Source organism: Cuculus canorus, chromosome 1 (assembly GCF_017976375.1).
Source record: "Cuculus canorus isolate bCucCan1 chromosome 1, bCucCan1.pri, whole genome shotgun sequence".
Lineage (NCBI taxonomy): Eukaryota > Metazoa > Chordata > Aves > Cuculiformes > Cuculidae > Cuculus > Cuculus canorus.
In genome coordinates, this window is record NC_071401.1 from 149,606,342 (window position 1) to 149,625,738 (window position 19,397).

The 19,397-nt window shown below is 36.1% G+C and overlaps 1 protein-coding gene across 2 annotated transcripts in view; it reads right to left on the reverse strand.

Annotated features, from left to right (window-relative positions):
* The window catches only part of KDM7A (lysine demethylase 7A), a 71,532-nt gene that overhangs the window by 16,052 nt on the left and 36,083 nt on the right, over positions 1-19,397 (reverse strand). For both annotated transcript variants that reach the window (XM_054070179.1, XM_054070170.1), the window contains exons 8-15: positions 16,641-16,728; positions 15,825-15,931; positions 12,622-12,713; positions 8,303-8,392; positions 7,237-7,446; positions 5,638-5,762; positions 4,956-5,113; positions 1,525-1,622 (exon numbers count right to left, since the gene is read on the reverse strand). In XM_054070179.1, coding sequence (XP_053926154.1) covers positions 1,525-1,622; positions 4,956-5,113; positions 5,638-5,762; positions 7,237-7,446; positions 8,303-8,392; positions 12,622-12,713; positions 15,825-15,931; positions 16,641-16,728 — 968 coding nt within the window. The remainder of the gene's footprint in view (positions 1-1,524; positions 1,623-4,955; positions 5,114-5,637; positions 5,763-7,236; positions 7,447-8,302; positions 8,393-12,621; positions 12,714-15,824; positions 15,932-16,640; positions 16,729-19,397) is intronic.

Below are 19,397 nucleotides of genomic sequence, written 5' to 3' on the forward strand. Positions count from 1 at the left end.
CACGACATTCAATAAAAGTTTTGAAAGTGGAAGACCAGAATATGGAGGAATAATCATCCTTCCAAGACTGATACCACTATCTCTATCATTAAAACGGAACCAGAATGAGCCAAGTGCATTGTATCACCAAAGTTTGTTTTTATACAATAGCTCCATTCACAAGAACGGCCTGTTAATCTTTGACACTTGAAAAGTGACAAAAATGAGCAATTCAATTATAACTACGACTCAATGTTAGTAATAAAACCATTACGTTGTTTTGATCTTATTTGGTGCAAGATAAAAACATAAAAAGGATTTACAGTAGCTACTGAGACAGTTCATTTTGGCTAAATCATTGCAGAAGACAAATTTAAACACGCAGAAGAACTATTCCATTAGATACTATTAGAAATTAAGAAGCAGAAAAATATAGAAGGCACTAAGACACTAAATGGCATTAATATAAAACATCTCACTCAACGACAAAGATATCCAAAATTGGCTACATTTTCCTGTGACAAAGAAATACATGACTTCTGAATAATTTGATTCTGTGCCTTAAAAAAGGAAACCTGCTAAGCTGAAGCTGCTGACAATGCATTTTAGAAAACCAAAAGAAGCCACAACATGAGGGTTCCTATCACTTATTCCAATATCTAGATAATCTCATGATGAAAGACAACAACTATAGGAAAAGATCTTGACCACCATGGAAAAGTAAGAATTTGAATACTTCTTGTAAAGTTTAACAACAGGCTTATGACTGAAAGACCAAAGCATTAGCTTTCCAGAAGCACAAAGCAAAAAAGGTAATAATTCTACCCTATCAGCATTTTACTGTTATCCAATTAAAATTGAAATTAGTAAGTTAGAGCACAATTTTGAAAGGGAAAAAAATTATAGAAGTATTTGTGTATATATATGCACATTTCTAAATACCAGAAGCTGTATTAAAATACATACGTGTAAATACATGTAGACATACACGTGTGTGTGCATTTATATTTCCTTTAGTTGTAAAGAAATCACTACAATCCAGACCTTGAAATGAAGGATTCCCCTTTATTTGAAACAGTCTAAAACATCTCAATAGGATTTAGCCACTTCCACCTTATTTTAAAAAGGAAGGCCTACAAGATTGTTTCCATTTAACCATGCTCTATAACGAAACTGTGTGGCAGACGCTCCTAATTCTGACGATGAAATTTAGACTTGTTATAGAAGAAATTAAAAAAGCAACTAGGATCTAACTTTCCTCAGACTTTGCAAGTTACAGAGCAGGCCTCATCCTTTGCCAGCCCCACTTTAACAACAAAGATTACCATAAAATTTGGCTCAAGATAGCCTATCTTGTCATTTTTCTCAACAGTAAAATAAATGAAAAATGAGGCAGAAACCTAAGGTTAATACACTAAGTTGAACAAGAATTAAATACTTTGTTATTGCTCTTTAAACACAAACTTTGACCAGATAAATTTGAAGTGAGTGAGCAAAATTATACTTAGTTGCTTTATTAAAGTTTGTGGCTTTTTCCAGCTATACCTGTGTAGTGCAATCAGGCTCAGATTCTTCTGAATCAGAAGTATCAGAGTACTCTGAGGATCCATTCCTGAGTTCTGATTTCACACTTTCAAAGAACACTGAGGAGAGAAAAAATAAAATATAAGACCCAATATTTATTGCATACAGTATTAAACAATTATTTTGGAAGCAAAGACCAAGAAGCATCTATTGAGCTTTTAACAGTCTGTTAAAAAGAGCACATCCACACAGTGATCTGTTTCACAAGTAAAGTTTGTTTAAAACTCTAGAGAGTTGCCTACTATTGACCAACAGACTCCTCAAGCAGCAAGCTCACTGGATGAAGCCAGAAGCAGAGCAATGAGGTGCAGCAGGAGCATATATTTTTTCTCTCCCATAGAGCACATACTCCACAGATGGCAACATAGGCAATTTCTGGTTTTGTGCATAGGCTACAGTTAGAGAAACGGCTCTCAGAAAAAGTTAATTAGAAGCAATCTTCAATATTACACTGCTTTAGACTCCTTGAACCTGGAACTTTCTTGTTTAAAAATAAAAGCAGTTATACAGATATACTACACAGGGAAGTCAGAGGATATTAACTGATCTAAAGGTTAAAAAAAATCATTGCATTACTTGCAATTTTAATTCTACATCACAGCTTATTAGTATATTCTGCCTGGTTTGTGCTACTACAAAGTTGCCAATCAGGGCTAAAATGCAGACTTTTTAAAGACAATTAGAACATTACTGTGATACACAACGATACACAATACACTTGCATTAGTTTTCACCATGGAAAACCCTGCCAAGGAAGAGGAGGAGTGGAAATACCAACTTTAGACATGCTTTTTGCAAGTAATAAGATAAAGTATTGATCAGAGAACAAGGTGTCAAAATAACCTTCAAAAACACTAGCATATGACAAAGCAATCAATCAAATCAGCAACCTAGTCCACATGGTTTACTTTTTTAAGTGTTGAAGAACTCAAACATGAAGTAGCCGAGCAGCTCCAAGAAGCACGTATTCTTAGAAGACAGCACATAGCCCAAATAACAAAAAGTAGAAAAGAAATTTCTAAGTGTATAGAATCCAAGGTTCAAGGCTGTGTATATGTCTAGGCTGCGTATGTGTCTAGGCTGCTACTAAAAATTTGGTTTTACTACAAATTTGTGATAGACTGTAATATGCAATTTTTCTTTTCAAAAAGCCAAATAGAATAAAAAATTTATCAGTGTATATCCAAAAGGAAGTGCAGAAAGAAAGCAATGTAACCTTTTCAAATTTTCAAGTACCTATAGTTTCAAATAAAACTATGTTAAAAGCAAACCAACATTTTAACTCAACATATCTTAACTTCAGAGCTAACTTCTGACCTGTGCTGGTCTGCTTTCAGCATAGTTTTCTATGGAGCTACATAAATGGAATGCTACCATTTCTCCGTATGATTGAGTCTTTGATTCAAGTGTTTAATTTACATAGTTTAATTTTGAAAGTGGAAAACCACCACGTTTGCCTAAGCTTTCACACAACAAGCAATGTGTCTTGTTAGATCATTAGTAGAGGGTACTCTTTCTTGCACAAATTTTTTTTAACACTGTCCTCTGCGACTTTTGGAAGCAGAGTCAACAGGGATTACAAATCACTTTGTTAAAGAAAATAATTAAATATTTCTTCCAGTCTGACAATGGACTCAAATATTGTCATGAACTGTTGTTCAGGAAACTAAGGGAACTGTAAGTCTCTAGAGGACTCTTGCTATATTTTAAGCGCTGACCTCAGTTTCCTAACACACACCCTCTGAGGCCTTGCAGTCTCTGATGTGAAAGGATGTGATGTTTATAATTAAACAGAGAGCTGAACAGCTATGACAAAGACCAATTTGTCACTGCACACAGATAGTACTATTAAAAACAGGCACTGAAAGCAGGCATTCAATATTGATACTTTACTAATTCACTGCATGATCAGCACTGCTGAACACTTGGCAGGAAAGCCTGAGGCTACAGAAAGACCAAAAAAGATAAACATCTGGTGAAGGATGGTTTAAAGTATTGGAAAGTGAGGCTAAAGTATCTTGCAGATAACCTAAATTCTTCCCCGGCCTTGCAGATTATGCCAACATTAAAAGCATAAGATTTTCTTAATGCTAAATGATGTCTGGTCACTTGTATGGAATAAACCTATTCATTAGGCCAATGATATGAAGTTTAACAAGGCCAAGTGCAGTGTCCTGCACCTGGGACACAACAACCCTGTGCAGCGCTACAGGCTTGGGGAAGAGTGGCTAGAAAGTTGCCTGGAGGAGAAGGACCTAGGGGTGTTGGTCATAGCTGAACATGAGCCAGCAGTGTGCCCAGGTGGCCAAGTAAGCCAACAGCATCTTGGCTTGTATCAGAAGCAGCACCGACAGCAGGACCAGGGAAGTGATTCTGCCCCTGTACTCGGCACTAGTGAGGCCACACCTCAAACACTGTTCAGTTCTGGGCCTCTCGCTACAAGAAAGACATTGAGGTGCTGGAGCGTGTCCAGAGAAGAGCAACAAAGCTGAAGGGGATGGAGAACAAGTCTTACAAGGAGCAGCTGAGGAACTGGGGTTGTTTAGCCTGGGGAAGAGGAGGCTGAGGGGAGACCTTATCACTGCCTACAATTACTTGAACGGAAGTTGTAGAGAGGTGGGTGTTGGTCTCTTTGCCCAAGTCATAGGTGATAGGACATAAGGAAATGACCTCAAGCTGTACCAGGTGAGGTGCAGATTGGACATTACAAAAAATTTCTTCACTTAAAGGGTTATCAAGCACTGGCAGAGGCTGCCCAGGGTGGTGGTTGAATCACCATCCCTGGAGATATTTAAAAGACAGGCCCATGAAGTGCTTAGGGATATAGTAGCGGACAGGTAAGGTTGGGCTTGATGATCTCAAAGGTCTTTTCCAACCTAGGGTTTCTACTATTCTATGATTTGCAAAACATACAAAATTATATGATGAGAAAGTAATCATGAAATGGAACCACTAAGTGAAATATAAAATAGGTTTAAAATTAGCTGCATGTTATGATCTTTTATTATCTACAGTGAATGATGTGATGAATGTTTCACACTGAAATATATTTTGACCACGAAAAATTGGCATTCTTACATGATGAAACAGACCAAAAGGAACAAATACTCATCTAGAACACCAATTAAACATCCTCTCCGAAAAACACTGTGCATAGTATTCAAGATGGCACTAACATAAAAAGGTTAGCTTTATTTTTCAACTGTATTCTGTTAGCTTCTTCAGCAGATAGATGATATTTGACAAATATTTTGCTGTAACCTCTAATATTACTTCTCTGATCTATTAGTTTATCCTCCTTATACTTTGGTAAAATTTCAGTCAGACCTCACAACAGTTAGACCTTCAAGATCATCAAAATGTTCAACGAATAGGACTAGAGACAAGCTTACTGTTCAGTGGTTTCTGGGCATCTGCGTTGCCTTCACCTTCAAAACCTGAGGGTTGGTCTTCTACCTTAACAGGTGTCTTTTTTGACCTTGTCCTATCATCTTCATCTTCACTATCTGCTGTGTAAAGACTTCGATCTGTAAATGGGCGTCTCTCATCTCTGTCTCACAAGAAAAAAAATATCATATTGTTCTTACAAAGCTGAAGTTGTTTTCCTTTCATTACTTACAACATGCTCTTGAGATACAACAGAAATATTCTCTTACACTCTTAATTCTGAATTTTATGTATTCCCTTTTTACTCCCTGTACAACTGCCTGTACATTTTCATAAATATGTGAAGTTTTACACCAGAATATTTTTCATGAGAATCACTCTAATAGATGGATACAAAACAACTGGTTTTACTTTGAAGCATTCCCTTCAGTACAAACCTAACTGAGCAACTGAATGAAATGCTGTAACAAAGGAACAAGCAATCTCCTCCTCTTCACTTTAGAGCCGTGGCTCCACTAGGGGACAGCAGACACAACAGACAACACATTCCTTCTATATTCCTAACATGAATTTTACTGGAAAAAGGGAACTTGGAGCTCCACAAAGGCAAAATAAATGTTATTAATAACTAGCATGCTTCAGACCGTAATGGCTAGGAACAAGTGATCCACAATCAATGCTTTGTACCTAATTATTCTTCCATTTGACAGCAGAAGGCGAAGATCATTGTCTTTTGTTCTCCAGTCAGGTACTGTAGAAGATGGCTGAAAGGGCTTGTTAAATCTTCCGCTCAGTTTTGAGCCTGCAGTATCCTGAAGAAGTAAAAGCAATTTTACTTATTACTGATTTCTATAAATGTAACTGTTTTTTCTGCACTTTACAAAAGCTTAAACTCAGCACCATGGTGGTTACCTTCCTAATAACCAACTGAAGAAAGCTCTGACAAAACATGTTTGGATGTAAAAAACAGCAGACTGCATCTTCTCCTTCCTTGAATCATCTATACTCTCCTGAAGCATCTGAAAAACTACAACTTCACCTTAACGCTCCTTTTGTGCTTCCTTTGGAGAATTATCACTGTATTCAAAACAAAGAAACACCAATACAGACAGACAAGCCAAAAGCTGGGCTTATAACCATTAAGGCAACTCCTGCACTGGGTATCTGGTCCCTGGAATTGGTATCCTAGAACTGATTAACAGACACTAAAACACCAATAATGGAAAGTAACTGCCATAAGCAGAACTTCCTTAGCTTCAAAGCATTTCACATTTGACATGCACTCTGAAGCTATCAGCAGTACACCTAAGTGCCAAACCAGAAACACACAAATAACACTTTTCTAACCAGTAAATACTAATAGTGAGCAACATATTTCTATGTTAAGTGACAATAACTAATACTCCTAAACAGTTGTTTGTAGCAACAAATTGCACAGGATAACTATTTGTGGTAAATTTTAAGTTCAGCTTCCTGTCTTCAGAGGTTAAATGAATGTCTCTTGTTCATGCTTTATGAAGATCAATGTGAGGTCCTAAATCTTATTTCTCCATTCTGTCCCAGCTACATTTGTCAGCATTTCTTATTCTCAGAAAGCTACTTATTTCCTTTCGTAAAGTTACTTATTTCCATTCTCTCACTCCTCCTGCCATTTCTGTTATTGTTTTTTGAAATAAGGTCATCAAATCTGAAACAAAGAATTTCTCAAAAAACTACATTTTGCTCTTTCACCCCATGACGTCTTTGTAATACAACAACGAAGTCCACAGCCCCACAGCGGAGATGAAAGGCAGCCTCAGATTTACAGGTAGGGAGGCACAGTTGTACAGGAAATAAGAACACGACCGAAAAATGAGGCTAACCAAATTACAGTAACTGAACTACAAAAAAATAGCTCTCAAAAACACCAAGGAGAAGCAGGCTGTCTCAAGGCCTCACCAAATCAAGGCTATGCAAGCTCCTTTTTCTTCCCAGAACTGATTCGGAGTAGCACTTCACAGCTACAGCAGTCCTATTTCAGAAACTCTACTTGAAGTAGGGAGTGGATTCAGGGCAACTTATGAACCAAAAAGCTAAAGGACCCTCCACAAAAAAATATTATCAAAAAATATAAAAAATTCCTGTCAGGAAAACTCAAAAGAAAGAAGCCAGAAACATATCTATCCATGTCTCATACAGCAAAGAGTAGTAGCTTGTATTCTTAGGCATGTTAAAAGATTCTTCCTTTCAACTGAGATTAAAAATCTACTCTGGTTTTGATTTTCTTGTACACAAATTAATACTTGCCTCCTCCCATGGTGACATCTCCAGCCTTTTCAGTACCTCTCTGGTGTGGAGTTCCAGGATGTCCAGATTAGAAGGAGTTTTGGTAGCATGGTCTCTCAGTTTCCTCACCCGTCGTCTGGAGTGGTGAGGGGAAGTTGTTTCATGCGAAGACCGCGAAGTTGGACACACACCAAGAATTCCCTGAGTTTTAACTAGTTTGCTGTTTTCCTCCTTTAATTAAAAACACATATTTCAGAGTAGTCTCAGACAAATATATCCACATATTTAAAAGCTGCTTCTTGCTCATCTAATTAAATGTTAATTATATGAATGTGTTAGACCTTTTAGAGATGTACTACCTATTTCCTATGAATCTGATGTACTAAGCTTAGTTCTACTGCACCTCTTTCCCATTTGGGGTTTTTATGCCCTCCCATAACAATAGTGTAACCACCAAAACAAAAAGTTTTATTCATGAAGGTAGCATAGGGTAGACATGTATTGTTCCCAACAGACCACATTTCTCTTTAGTTCTCTCTACATGCAAATGTGAGAATTTTTCAAGAATCAATATTCATTAAAGGAATAAAGGAGCAAAACACTGGTAAATGGGGGGAGGGGTACCAAAACCAACTGACTATATAAAAAATAGTTACAAAACAAAAGAAAAAGTGCAGAAGGTATGACAACTGGACCAGAACTAACAAACAAGAGGGTATGAAAATGGAATATGCACAGAATTTCAAATTAAACTCTCTTAACATATTCACAGTAATTATTGTAAGTAGTTACAAGTGAAAATGTTTTAGAAAGACTGACCTACAAATAACTTCACCATTAAAAATATATCAGGTTTTTCTTTTGAAAATACATAAAACACCATTACTATACATTTTCTTTGTCTGAAATATCCATAGCTTAGTATTCTCAACACTTTTCCTCTTGATCTTCTATTATTCAATGAATGTTAAATAAATTAAAAGGTGAATGCGGTCAGTCAGAAGCATAACTACCAAAGTATTCCTTGATTTCAAGGCGGGTTTTTTTTCTGCTGGCTTATATTGATTGGGTCAGCCTATCTTCTTACCTCTACAGAACGTATCACTTTTGAGAGCTCTTTTATGAGATGCCCAGGCCTAATGTTGTCTGGAATTTCAAAGGCATGTTCTGTTACAAGCTGTATGCAGAGGGGGAAGAAAAGATACTTAGTTATTTTTTTCAGATAAAAGCAGAAGTAATAGGAAATAAACAAATCTGCAGGGAAAAAAATTAAATTGAAAAGAACAGATTAATTTCTGTAATAATGACTGCAAACTGCCAGGACAGATCCACAAACACACTGAAGTTTCCAGTCCAAGCTTTAGAGGCTGCAAATATCCCACAATGTCTCTAAGAATCAAAAGAAGAGATAATACGAAGCCTTACTGAAAACTATTTTTTTTTTCCCCCCTCAGTAATCAGCTTCTTTTTTTTCCCTTTAGCATAGTCAGTATAGAGTCACACTTCAGAAATTCACTAGAGTTATGACATTCAAAACAGCTGAGGACTAAGAGAATTTCACTATGGCAAATATTTAATTTACAAAGCAAATCAAGAATAATGATCACTAACCAACATGCAGAGTTTTAGACATCTGCCTCGCATTTTACTGTTAAAAATTCCCTTCCTAGCTTATTTAGAATACAGTAAATTGAAGAAAGACATTTTAAAATAATCATTAGGAAGCAGTAACAGTTTATGTTCCCTTTAATCCTCTGAAGTAGTATCAGAGACAGATTTCATATATATATACATATGTACATATAGACACACATATCACCAATGTGAGTAAGTCTAAACACTTTACAGTTAGATCTAGTACAAAACATGCTTAATATTCTGTATATACAGTTTAAATGTGCCTCAAAGCATTTAGCTGGAATTAAACAGACAAGACAGCACTCACACATAGACCAGAATGACTGACATGAATTCTGGTATCCCTTTAATTGACTATTTAAATGAAAAAATATCCCAAAAACACTTTCAGCTGCCCACATTTCAAAAATGAGATTCAGCAGAAAAATTATTGCTAGAAGCAATTTGATACTGTATGTGCATTTCACTGAATCTGGCTTCCTCTCAGTCATTAAAACGAATGTTCTTCCCTTCCTAAACCCAACATGGATGTATAACCATGATATAATCATTCATTTCAGTGCCATTAATTCTACAGGAAAGTAAATCAGCTGCCATTATTTACCATCGCTCATTCTTTGAATGCATCACCTCTACACATTCACACTCAAGAACACAGCATGTCACTAAACTGTGTAGTTTTTCCAGCACATTACTGGTTCTTTTAAGACAATTCAGCCCTTTCTACACAAGGACTTCACACTGCCAAAAGCCTTCCTGTCCATGAAGACTCATGCAATCCTCCAAAAATTGACTTCAAGCTTTCTCTGGTTCAAAAATACTGAAAAGCCTTCCTAATTCAGAAATTACTTATATCAGAAACATTATTTTGCCAATATGATTTATAGTAACTCTTTGAGCAAAGCAAGTTCTATGGGCAAGCTCACTTGTTTGCCCCTATAGAAACCATGTATCTATCTAAACCAGCCTGGTCTAGTGGGAGGTGCCCATGGAAGGTGGGTTGGAACTGGATGGACTTTAAGGTCCCTTCCAACACAAACCATTCTACAATTCAATTAAGCCAAGGCAGAGTAATTAAGAAAAAACTGGAAAAAAAAACCTGTCCAAGCAACTTAAATATGCAAATAAATTAAAATGCATATATAACCTAACAGTTTGACAGACAGTAAGGATAGACAGGAAATGCAAATACCTACAGATGTCATATCTGAAAAGTTATATCATTATCAAATAACTTGGTTTTAAATTGTCTCTGCGTACTGCCTCTTGGAAAAGGAACAAGCAGACTTTAGGACTCAGGAATTCTTTCTAGGGAGAACAGTAGCAACAAAATGGCCTAAATATGTCAAATGTGAATCGCAGGTAAAGAGCTTCAAGAAATGGTTTTGTAAAAGTTGGAAATACACAGAGGAAAAAAGAAACTTGTATTAAATCAAAAGATACCAATAAAAATGTCCTAGTAGGCAAATGAATCCACCTTTGGAAACTGGCATCACAATGAAGTACATCTATACTTTAAAACACACCAAAAAAAAAAAAAATTAAAAAAAAAAAAACACCACCACATCCCTCTCTGTTGGTTTTTTTTTTTTCTTTTACAACAGCTATTAATACCTTTCTCAAAAACACAGAACAGCTGCCTACAATAATCTTACTGGTACATGAACCAAATAACATAAAAATTGAATCTGAGACCTGTTGCTTATGCAAGCTGGAAGGAAGCCAGAGCTAAAATCCATGAGCTCAGACATCATCGTTATTGTGTATTCAACTAACCTGCAGGCTGATGATCTGCACCACAGTAATCAGAGGATACACTTACTGATAAAAGCCGTGCTCTAACTGAATGCAAATCAAGACACAGAAAATAAAATAATTTTACTAGCACTCAATCTCTATTTTCAGCGCCTTGTATTTTTTGGCAGGTTTTAAGTACTGTAGAAATGAAGATACCTCTGCCCTGCTGATGACTAGTTTGAAATTCTCCAGAAAATAGCTTAAAGCGATTTGCTAAGATAATTCACATATGTCTTGAAAAAACATACTCCATGGAACGAATGTGAAACCTCATGAGTAGGCTTCTCATCTGTGGAGTATTCATTTGCTATTTCTTTTCCAGAATCTGTCTGAAAATGCCTGCATGAGCAGATCATACAGCAATGTACAAAGCTCCTCCTGTCTTCAGATGCACACAACTACAATCCTATCATGCACATGGCCTGCTGCAAAGAAAAGATTGGTCACTGATGAAGCAGTAGCTAGAGGAGATGAACACAAGGTACAAAATATGATAGCTGATGCACAGCAGACAACAGCGTGACCAGCTCACTGATGCTGTGCAGTTTCTTTACAACTGAAGGGTCTGTTCAGCCAGTGGGGTTTGGGAAGACTAACAGGTCTCATTAATAAGCATTCAGAATGCAGCACATGCAATTAGGTTTTTTTCCAACAGAAAAGCAGGAAACACCACATTCTAGGTGAAGTGTTAATCAAACCACTAAATGAGCTACTAGACAGTACACAAATGCTATAATACCACGTTACAGCAATCCAGAAAATAGGAATTCCAATCCAATTTCAAATTAAAATAAGGATTTACACAGGCTATGTTTGATTTCAGTCACCAGCAGTCTAATTACTCAGCTTGCTTATTATCCATGCTGTGGATGTAGAGATAGCTTGGATTCCCACATGGTTCAACAGCTTATCCACAGCATCTTCTAAATATTGATACACTGCTTACTAGCTAGCTTTGATCCAGAAAGGCATGGGAAAAGAGAAAGAGAACTAAGAGGTGTTACAACCAGCCACAAAGGTTCACCTGGAATTAATAATGTTACACAGGTTGGACCCTAGCTGATTCCACACAGAGTAACCACCTCTGTGTCTGCATCTTGTGTTCAGTTCCACAAAGCTCATTATGTTGGGTGCAGCACAGTGCAAATATCATAGCTGTGGTATATATAATAAGTTCTCTCACAAGGGCAGCTTGTGGGCAGAAAGACCGTACAGATCTCCAAGAGTCAGTTCAAGTCAGCATAGCCAGCAATAAACTAGAATTAATAAGCTCTGCCAGAACCAAACTGCCTGTCAGTGAACAGCACTTCCCAGAAGCACAGGTTCCAAGAGGGCTTATTAGCTCAGGCACATGAAAAAACACACGGAGTTAGGCCAGATCCAGTGCTATGCCAAAACAAATAAACTTTCCTGGAGAGCAGAGCACCAGCAAAGGCAGCGTAGACAAAACATTAATGATTTTACAAGAGACAGCCTATGTTCAGCAAGGACAGTATTCAACTGAAGTAATATCCTCATCTGAAGCTAAACTGACTCTTCAGCAACACAGACATACCCAAAATGTGTTCTTCAAAGCTCTGACATTAACAGAAAACTCTAAGTATCAGGGCATTCCATCCCTCCACTGCCTTGGGCTAGGATAAACCAACTATACGAACTTTTATCCTTAGAAATAAGCCCCACTTTACCAGCTTACCCTTTAGCATTCTTACCCCATCCTGAGGTGACGCCAGATTCTACCTCTATCAGCAACAATACAAGAGCTTATTAATTGGTCTAAAAAGACTTTATTAGCATCCTGGAATATGAAACTGTCACGATGATTCCCACATCAGCAGTACATACTCTCCATAGTTTTCACTAGTCATTAAGAGATAAAAATAATCTCAAACTTTAAAAGGGCAGAGACCTTCACTTATTTCTAAATTAAAAGAGCTCACCAAAATAGCAAGTAGAATCACTTGTACTTACTTCTTTTTTCATCCATAACTTTAAAGCAGTAAGTAAAGCCTTCACTCCTTGCACTAAATAGCTTGGAGGCTGGAAGCCATCTTCCCTCAGTTCTAAAAAGGACAGAGATACCAATTTAGAAACAAGCTAACAGCAAAAACAATAGAATGATACCTACCTTTCAGTGACTAAAGTTGTCATTATGCAACAGCACAAAAAAGGAAAAATTGTACAAGCAAATGAAACATGACATCTTATATTTCTACTCATACTGTAAAAAAAACAAACAAACAAACAAAACCCCAAAACCCAAAAACCCCAACCCTAAAGTGATTCTACATAAAATCTCTTTTTTACTTATTCTTGGGTGAATTAGGGATAGTTAACAACATAGTAAAGACCAATTAGAACAAAGCAGATATAAAACGCAAAACAAGGGAAAACATATCTGAAGAATAAATCACTTTTATTTCATTCAGATATAATTTAGTCCAAGCAGACCAGAAGGATGTGGGATGCAACTCTAAATTAGAATTCCTATTGCTTATTCCCATACATACTGCAAATGGTTCATACTAGCACACTTCCACTCCCCAAACATCTTTTGTCATCCTTCCAAATATCACAGTTCTCCCTCACACAGTTTGCATCACTTTTTCTCCTAAAATCAAATGCAACAGGGGTTGGAAATCACTCTACTACAGAAGCCGCTCTTCTTAAGAAAGCTGGTGCTCCCAAGTGATTGCAATTCCTTTCCATATTTTTCTTTTTCTTTTTTTTTCATGGGGAAAAAAGAGAGAAAAAGAAAAATTCTCCACAGAGAGTGTAAAGTTGATTGCAACGTCTCCCACATTCCTGACAAATATCTCCACTTGCCAATAGCAAACAGATCAATACTGGAGCTACTTTGGTCATTTCATTCTCTTAAAGGAAGACAACAATAAAACACTATTCTTACAGAAAATGTATAAGTCTACTGCCAGAAAAAGGAAAGTTCTGTTAGTAGAAAGCTAGTCTTCCCTCCAAGATGCCTCCCACTTGTTAAAGGTCGCCAGGTACTCGCTAGCTGACTCTATTGATAAAATTTTGAGAACGCACCATAGCACCACAAGCTGGAATTTTTTAGCTGCAATAGAAAGGATTGCATGACATAAAAGTAACCAAAATTAATGAGTATCAGAGAGATGAACAAGTTACTTATGAAGAAGTTTAGGTGAATGCCACAACAATTACAATATTCTAGAACACTTCTTATAAATGAAAACACAAAACAAAAATGTTTATGACCCTGTTATCATTTTATAAAAAGAACTAGAAAAATATATTGCACTGATTTTGCTTACTGACCTGAACGTCACAAAAAGTACTGTTTACAAGCATGCATCAACATTTTACAAGTTGGTCATCACCACTACACCTTTCACAACTGAACTGATATCATCCCTTTTTTATAAAATAAAGGATTCTGACTGGTTAATACCTAATTCATGTAAGTCTTGATGCCAAAGCCCAACATTCTTCACTCTAGCAATGGAAGCCTTAAGTTTTATTTTTTTATCATTGGTTTTAATGCATTGTTCTGCAACAAAATATCTACTAAGCCACAGATTAAAAATAACATGACAATAACCTTCAGACCCCTCCCCTAGCATATCACAAGAGGCTTCTAGTCTATAAACTCAAGGAGTCATGGGATAAAAGGAGGAGGAGGAGGGGAAACAGACAGGATGCAACTCACAAGTTAGCTAGATGATACAGAAACAAATATCCTACTGCTTTTCCAGCAGGAATTCAGCTCCTACATCTTTTGATAAGTTTATAAAATTTTAAATAACGCAGGAGTGAGACCAAACAAAGCAAGCTTTCAAGAAAAAGCTTTCTTCAAAAAGAAAATACTCTTTTTTCTTTTTTTTGGAAGGAATATTTTCTGCAAGTTCATTCTATTTGGTAAGATTTCTAAGCTGCTTTAGGCTGATCCAGAAACTTTAAACACTCATTTAGAAAACAAGAGTTGTTCAACGCCTTCATTGATCTGAAGAACAGGTCATTTCCAATACCTGTACTGCTTTTGTATTAGAAAAATATTATGTGATCTCTTCCAAAGAAGCTGAATTCAGCAGCCTCCTCTGAAGGCTGATTTCTCTCCTTTGAAATACATAATTTAAAACATACCATTTATTATTCAGATCAAATAAAGCAGGCAGAGGGCAAGATCGAGGAAAGAAAGGTAAAGTCAGATAGGCTCTCTCATGCTCAGGTATATGTGGGTACAGATATAGGAATTACAGTACTACATGAGGAAGTTTGGAAAGGACCAGCAACCATCAAGAACAAGAGTCTCTCTCAAGAACAAGAGATCTCTGATAAAAATGATTTAACACAGCTCACAAGAACTGATGTGCCTTTCCTACAAATGCCCTCACAGATACCTTTCCCTTCATAAGAAAAAACAGAAAACAACAGCTAGTTTGACTCAAAAAATCAAAGATAATTGTAGAAGTACAAGAAAACTTAATTCAGCTGTGAAGCCACCAAGAAGTAACCTACAGGTATCAGTTAATGGGATCATTTAAAGAGTCATTAGTTGAAAAAATGGAAGAAAGGCTATCAAAGGTACTCCAAGATCTTAAATTATATGGAAGAAGCCTGAGTGAAAAACTGATGTCACTGAAATAAGTTCCTATCTTCCTTAACAAGAACTTTTCAGATAATGGCAAATTAATCCTATTTGGCTCATGGTAAAAGTGCAGTGAGCCAAGATCTTAGAGACTGTGTCTTGATAATCTGGAATATTTTAATATATACAGCATCAGCATTGGATGAAAAACACTAACAAAATAGTTCAAAGGTTCCAACAGCATGCTACAAAGTTATTAGTTACACAGCATCACCAAATGCACTAAGATTTCTACATAGCGCAAGTTACCCTAGAAGCCTTTAATCACCAAAGTAGTTTTCAGAAAGATTATTCACTAAACTCAAAAACTGCTGGATCTAGAACTGTCACAGTGCAACATTTACTAAAATCTGGTTAAAAAATAATGTGACTTTTTTTTTTTAAAAAAAAAGGAATTAAAGTCTGTTTTTCCAGCTTAAAAAGTTTGCTCTGTTCACACAGCAGTATAATCTTCTCCATTATCAAAGAAGAGGAAAAAAAAAATCCATTAAAGCAGAAACAATAAAAGCAGATACATGTATATCACTTAAACCAGAGCAAGGATTACCTTTTAATGTTTCCAGTAAGTTTTTGGCCACAAACCAACAGATGGCTTCAAAGAAAGGGAATTTGAAAAGATCCGGGGTTTTTAGCCTCTTCTCCATTTCATAACACCTGAATAGGTACAAATATTACAAAACATGAATGTTTTAATTATCAAATTCATTATTCAACTATGTAATTTTTCAAATTGACACAATGTCCAAAATAAAATAAAATAACCATGGCCATGATAAATAAAAGAAGTCAAGTACCCAACAAGACCACAGATAAGATTGAACTCTGGTCTCATCCAGGCTCTGACCTTATCAAGTTTGACTGCGGCACTTCTAAGAATAAAGTTGGACTTCATAAAACTAGGATACAAACCCAATGTGTGATCTTTTAACAGATGGAATTTTATCAGGATTCCACTGTAATAAATAAAAACAATATGTTTAGAAGACAGCTCCACATCTTGGACAAAAACTAAATACAGCTGCCCTTAGAGCAATGCTGACTTGAGGATGCTCATTTCAACTCAGTGTCGCACACCTCGGCTTGCTCAGTTTCATTTTACTCACACTAACCTCCAAAGCAGAGTTTTTCTTTTTTTTTTCCTGTTATTGACTTAAATTCTTGCATACCCTTTATTTTGCTTTTGAAACAAACTTTGCAGAAGTTAAATAAGAGTACGTGCTTCATACATTCTAACTGAAAATGCCACTATTGTCTCTTTGAGAGCCTGTACCGATTTGATTGTGGTTAAGAACATGAAGAAAAATATCTATTAAAGGAATATTCTACTTACTGAGGAAAAGGTATAGGAAGAGCTGAGACTAACCTGAGCTGCATGCCAATATTGAGGTTGTGCAAAAAGTTTCCTCCAAAAGCCATACAATCCTGAGATGTGAGCACAGCGTGAATCCAGCCTGAAATGACAGATTCTGAAACTTAATACGTACATATAAATTATTCTAAGACTGTTTTATAATACATACATAAGTAAAAATGCTGTACTTGGAAACACAAAATCTGTATTCAAATTTGCAAAAAATTTTGTATTCTGTGTTAGGAATAAGTTGTGTTAACAATATGTAAATTAGTGTTTCAGGAATCTAGTGGAACTGTAGTTTCCTGAAGGAGTTAAGTTTAAGACATTTTTTACTGGGGGGAGGTGTGGCACAGAATGCAAGACCGCCAGTAAAAATACCTAAAAGTTTTCCCTTAAATCAACAAAAATAAGCAAGTTAGTAGAGGAAAAACATACTGAACAAAAGATAAACTCATAAAAATAAAACAGGAATTATTTTCCTTTCAATATTTAGATGTTGCTTACAGTGACTGAGCTGTTTGCACAACATAATAGAAGTCATTTAGCAATACTGAGGTTTCTGAAATACGATTTCAGAAGTAGTTCCATTAATTAGTCCAAATACAGTCACTCTAATTCCAGTGAAATTATGTTCAGTTTAAAATCCAGTCCAGGTAGTGTGACTATATAAATCTGTCATGTAATTTAAATACTGTCCTTGTGAACTCCACTAGTCAACATGGCAAAGCATGGTTCAACATTATGCTATCAATCTAGCTGCCTGCTACCAGATCATTTCAAGTAAGAAATTACATGGAAGAACATATGACGTTACCGTCCTAATTACAAAAAGTTACCTTCAAAACTTACACAGTGCAACTTTAATGGAAATAAATTCCAAATACGAGTTACTTCTTTCAAGATTTGTTTTGCATGCAGAGAGATGACCTTTTGACAGAAAATGAGTTGGCTATGCATTTGCAGATTACTTCATGGTTTGACTGAGTGTAGGCAAGATGTACAAACACAGGAAGCTCACCAGACCAAAAATCAGACCAAATCACAAGCAATGATATATTGCAAACTGCCATTAAATCCATGCCCTAATTCACTTAAGAACAACCAGTTCTCATTGTTGTGGTACTACATATAAAAAGACCTGAAACCTAGCAACGACACTGACTAAGCATCATGCTCACAATGTAGCCTGAGAAGGAAGTAGTTACAGAATGGTATATGAGACAATGTGGAATACAATGGCAAATGCAACCCACAGGGTTTACTTCATTAATATTATGCATTGTTCAGTCTTACTTCTGTTCTTTGAGAAGTGTAGTGCAATGAAGATTATCTTGTATTACCAGTTGCCTTTTGCATTTGTTAATATGGTTTCAATTTTTCCCTCCTATCATCATCATCACAGCAAATGAATACCTCTGACTGTCCGATGAATAAACACACATTTCCTCAGACACCGGCAAAACTGACAACAAAGACTCCTCAATGCTGCATTGACACCAAAGACTTTTAGGGCATACCCAAATCAACTAAAGGTTTCAATTTTTTTTTTTACATTCTTACTTGCTATTTTTATGTTGCAGTTTTGACCAAGTTCTTTGTAACAAGGCAACAAAATTTGGTGCAGACCACACAGAGTGTCTTGAATAATATTTAAACAACTCTCAAGAGCCTCTCAGTAGTTGCTATTCATCTACACGCAAGATTAATTTTAAATCAGAAGTCTACTCTGAACACATTTGAGAGATTATAAAATAATTATGACACCCACTAGCATCAGTACAAGCAGAACAGCAAAAGTGGTTTTCAGCAGACATCAGGGTTTCTTTAAAGCCTTTAATCAGTCTCACAGAATTTCCCATTTTTTAAACATCTGTCTTGAAACCTAGTTTAATTTATGGGTTCTTGCATTGTACTTCATCGTATGTGTATGAATATGTATGTGTGCATACACATCGACATTAAAAAGTACTATTATGAGTGTATGCACAAAGAAATGTATGCATACATTCAAAATTATCATTTTATGATACTTTTATTTTAGCCACATTATAACGAGAGCTCAGATTCAGCAGATTACTTGGAAAGCATTAACTATTTTTCAAAGATCTGTGGATCACAATAAAGTTCTCCATTCCCTAATTCATCCTTGTTCATGCATGACCTTACACCTAGATAAATGGAAAATTAATATCATCTTTTGCCAAAAATGTAAGTTTTTTAAAAACTCTGGGTGTTCGGGAGTGTTAATTGCATCTATAACTCCTTACCATGTACTATTTGTTCTGCACAAGCCATGAACTACAACAGCAAACAGGAAACCTCACAGGTAGAGAACTGAGGTATGACAATAATCTAGTAGTCTTGTCTAGGAAATCCGTAACAGAATAAGGTAGTGAACATAATCATAAAGGCTTATTCCAGAAGTAGAATCGAGCAGCATATTTTTTCTCTGTGTGTTTAAAGCTTCCTCCTCTCCCAAAAAGGGGAGATAGTCTACAGTAAAAATCTTTAATAGTAAAATAATCAAAAGTATTTCTAAGATGGGCTGGATAAGTGGAAGTACAAGAAACTAAATGGCATTCACTTTATTGGCAAAATACAGTTTGATTTATTAAAGAATTCCAACTGCATGGTATTTCGTTGTTTGAGAGTGATGGTGCCATGTTAGATTTGGAGGATTTTCTGCTTTTTTAAAATACATAAAGAAGTTTAATTGCTTTGGTGTTTCTAGTTTCTGAAAAATGTCCTGTAATTTATCAGATTCTA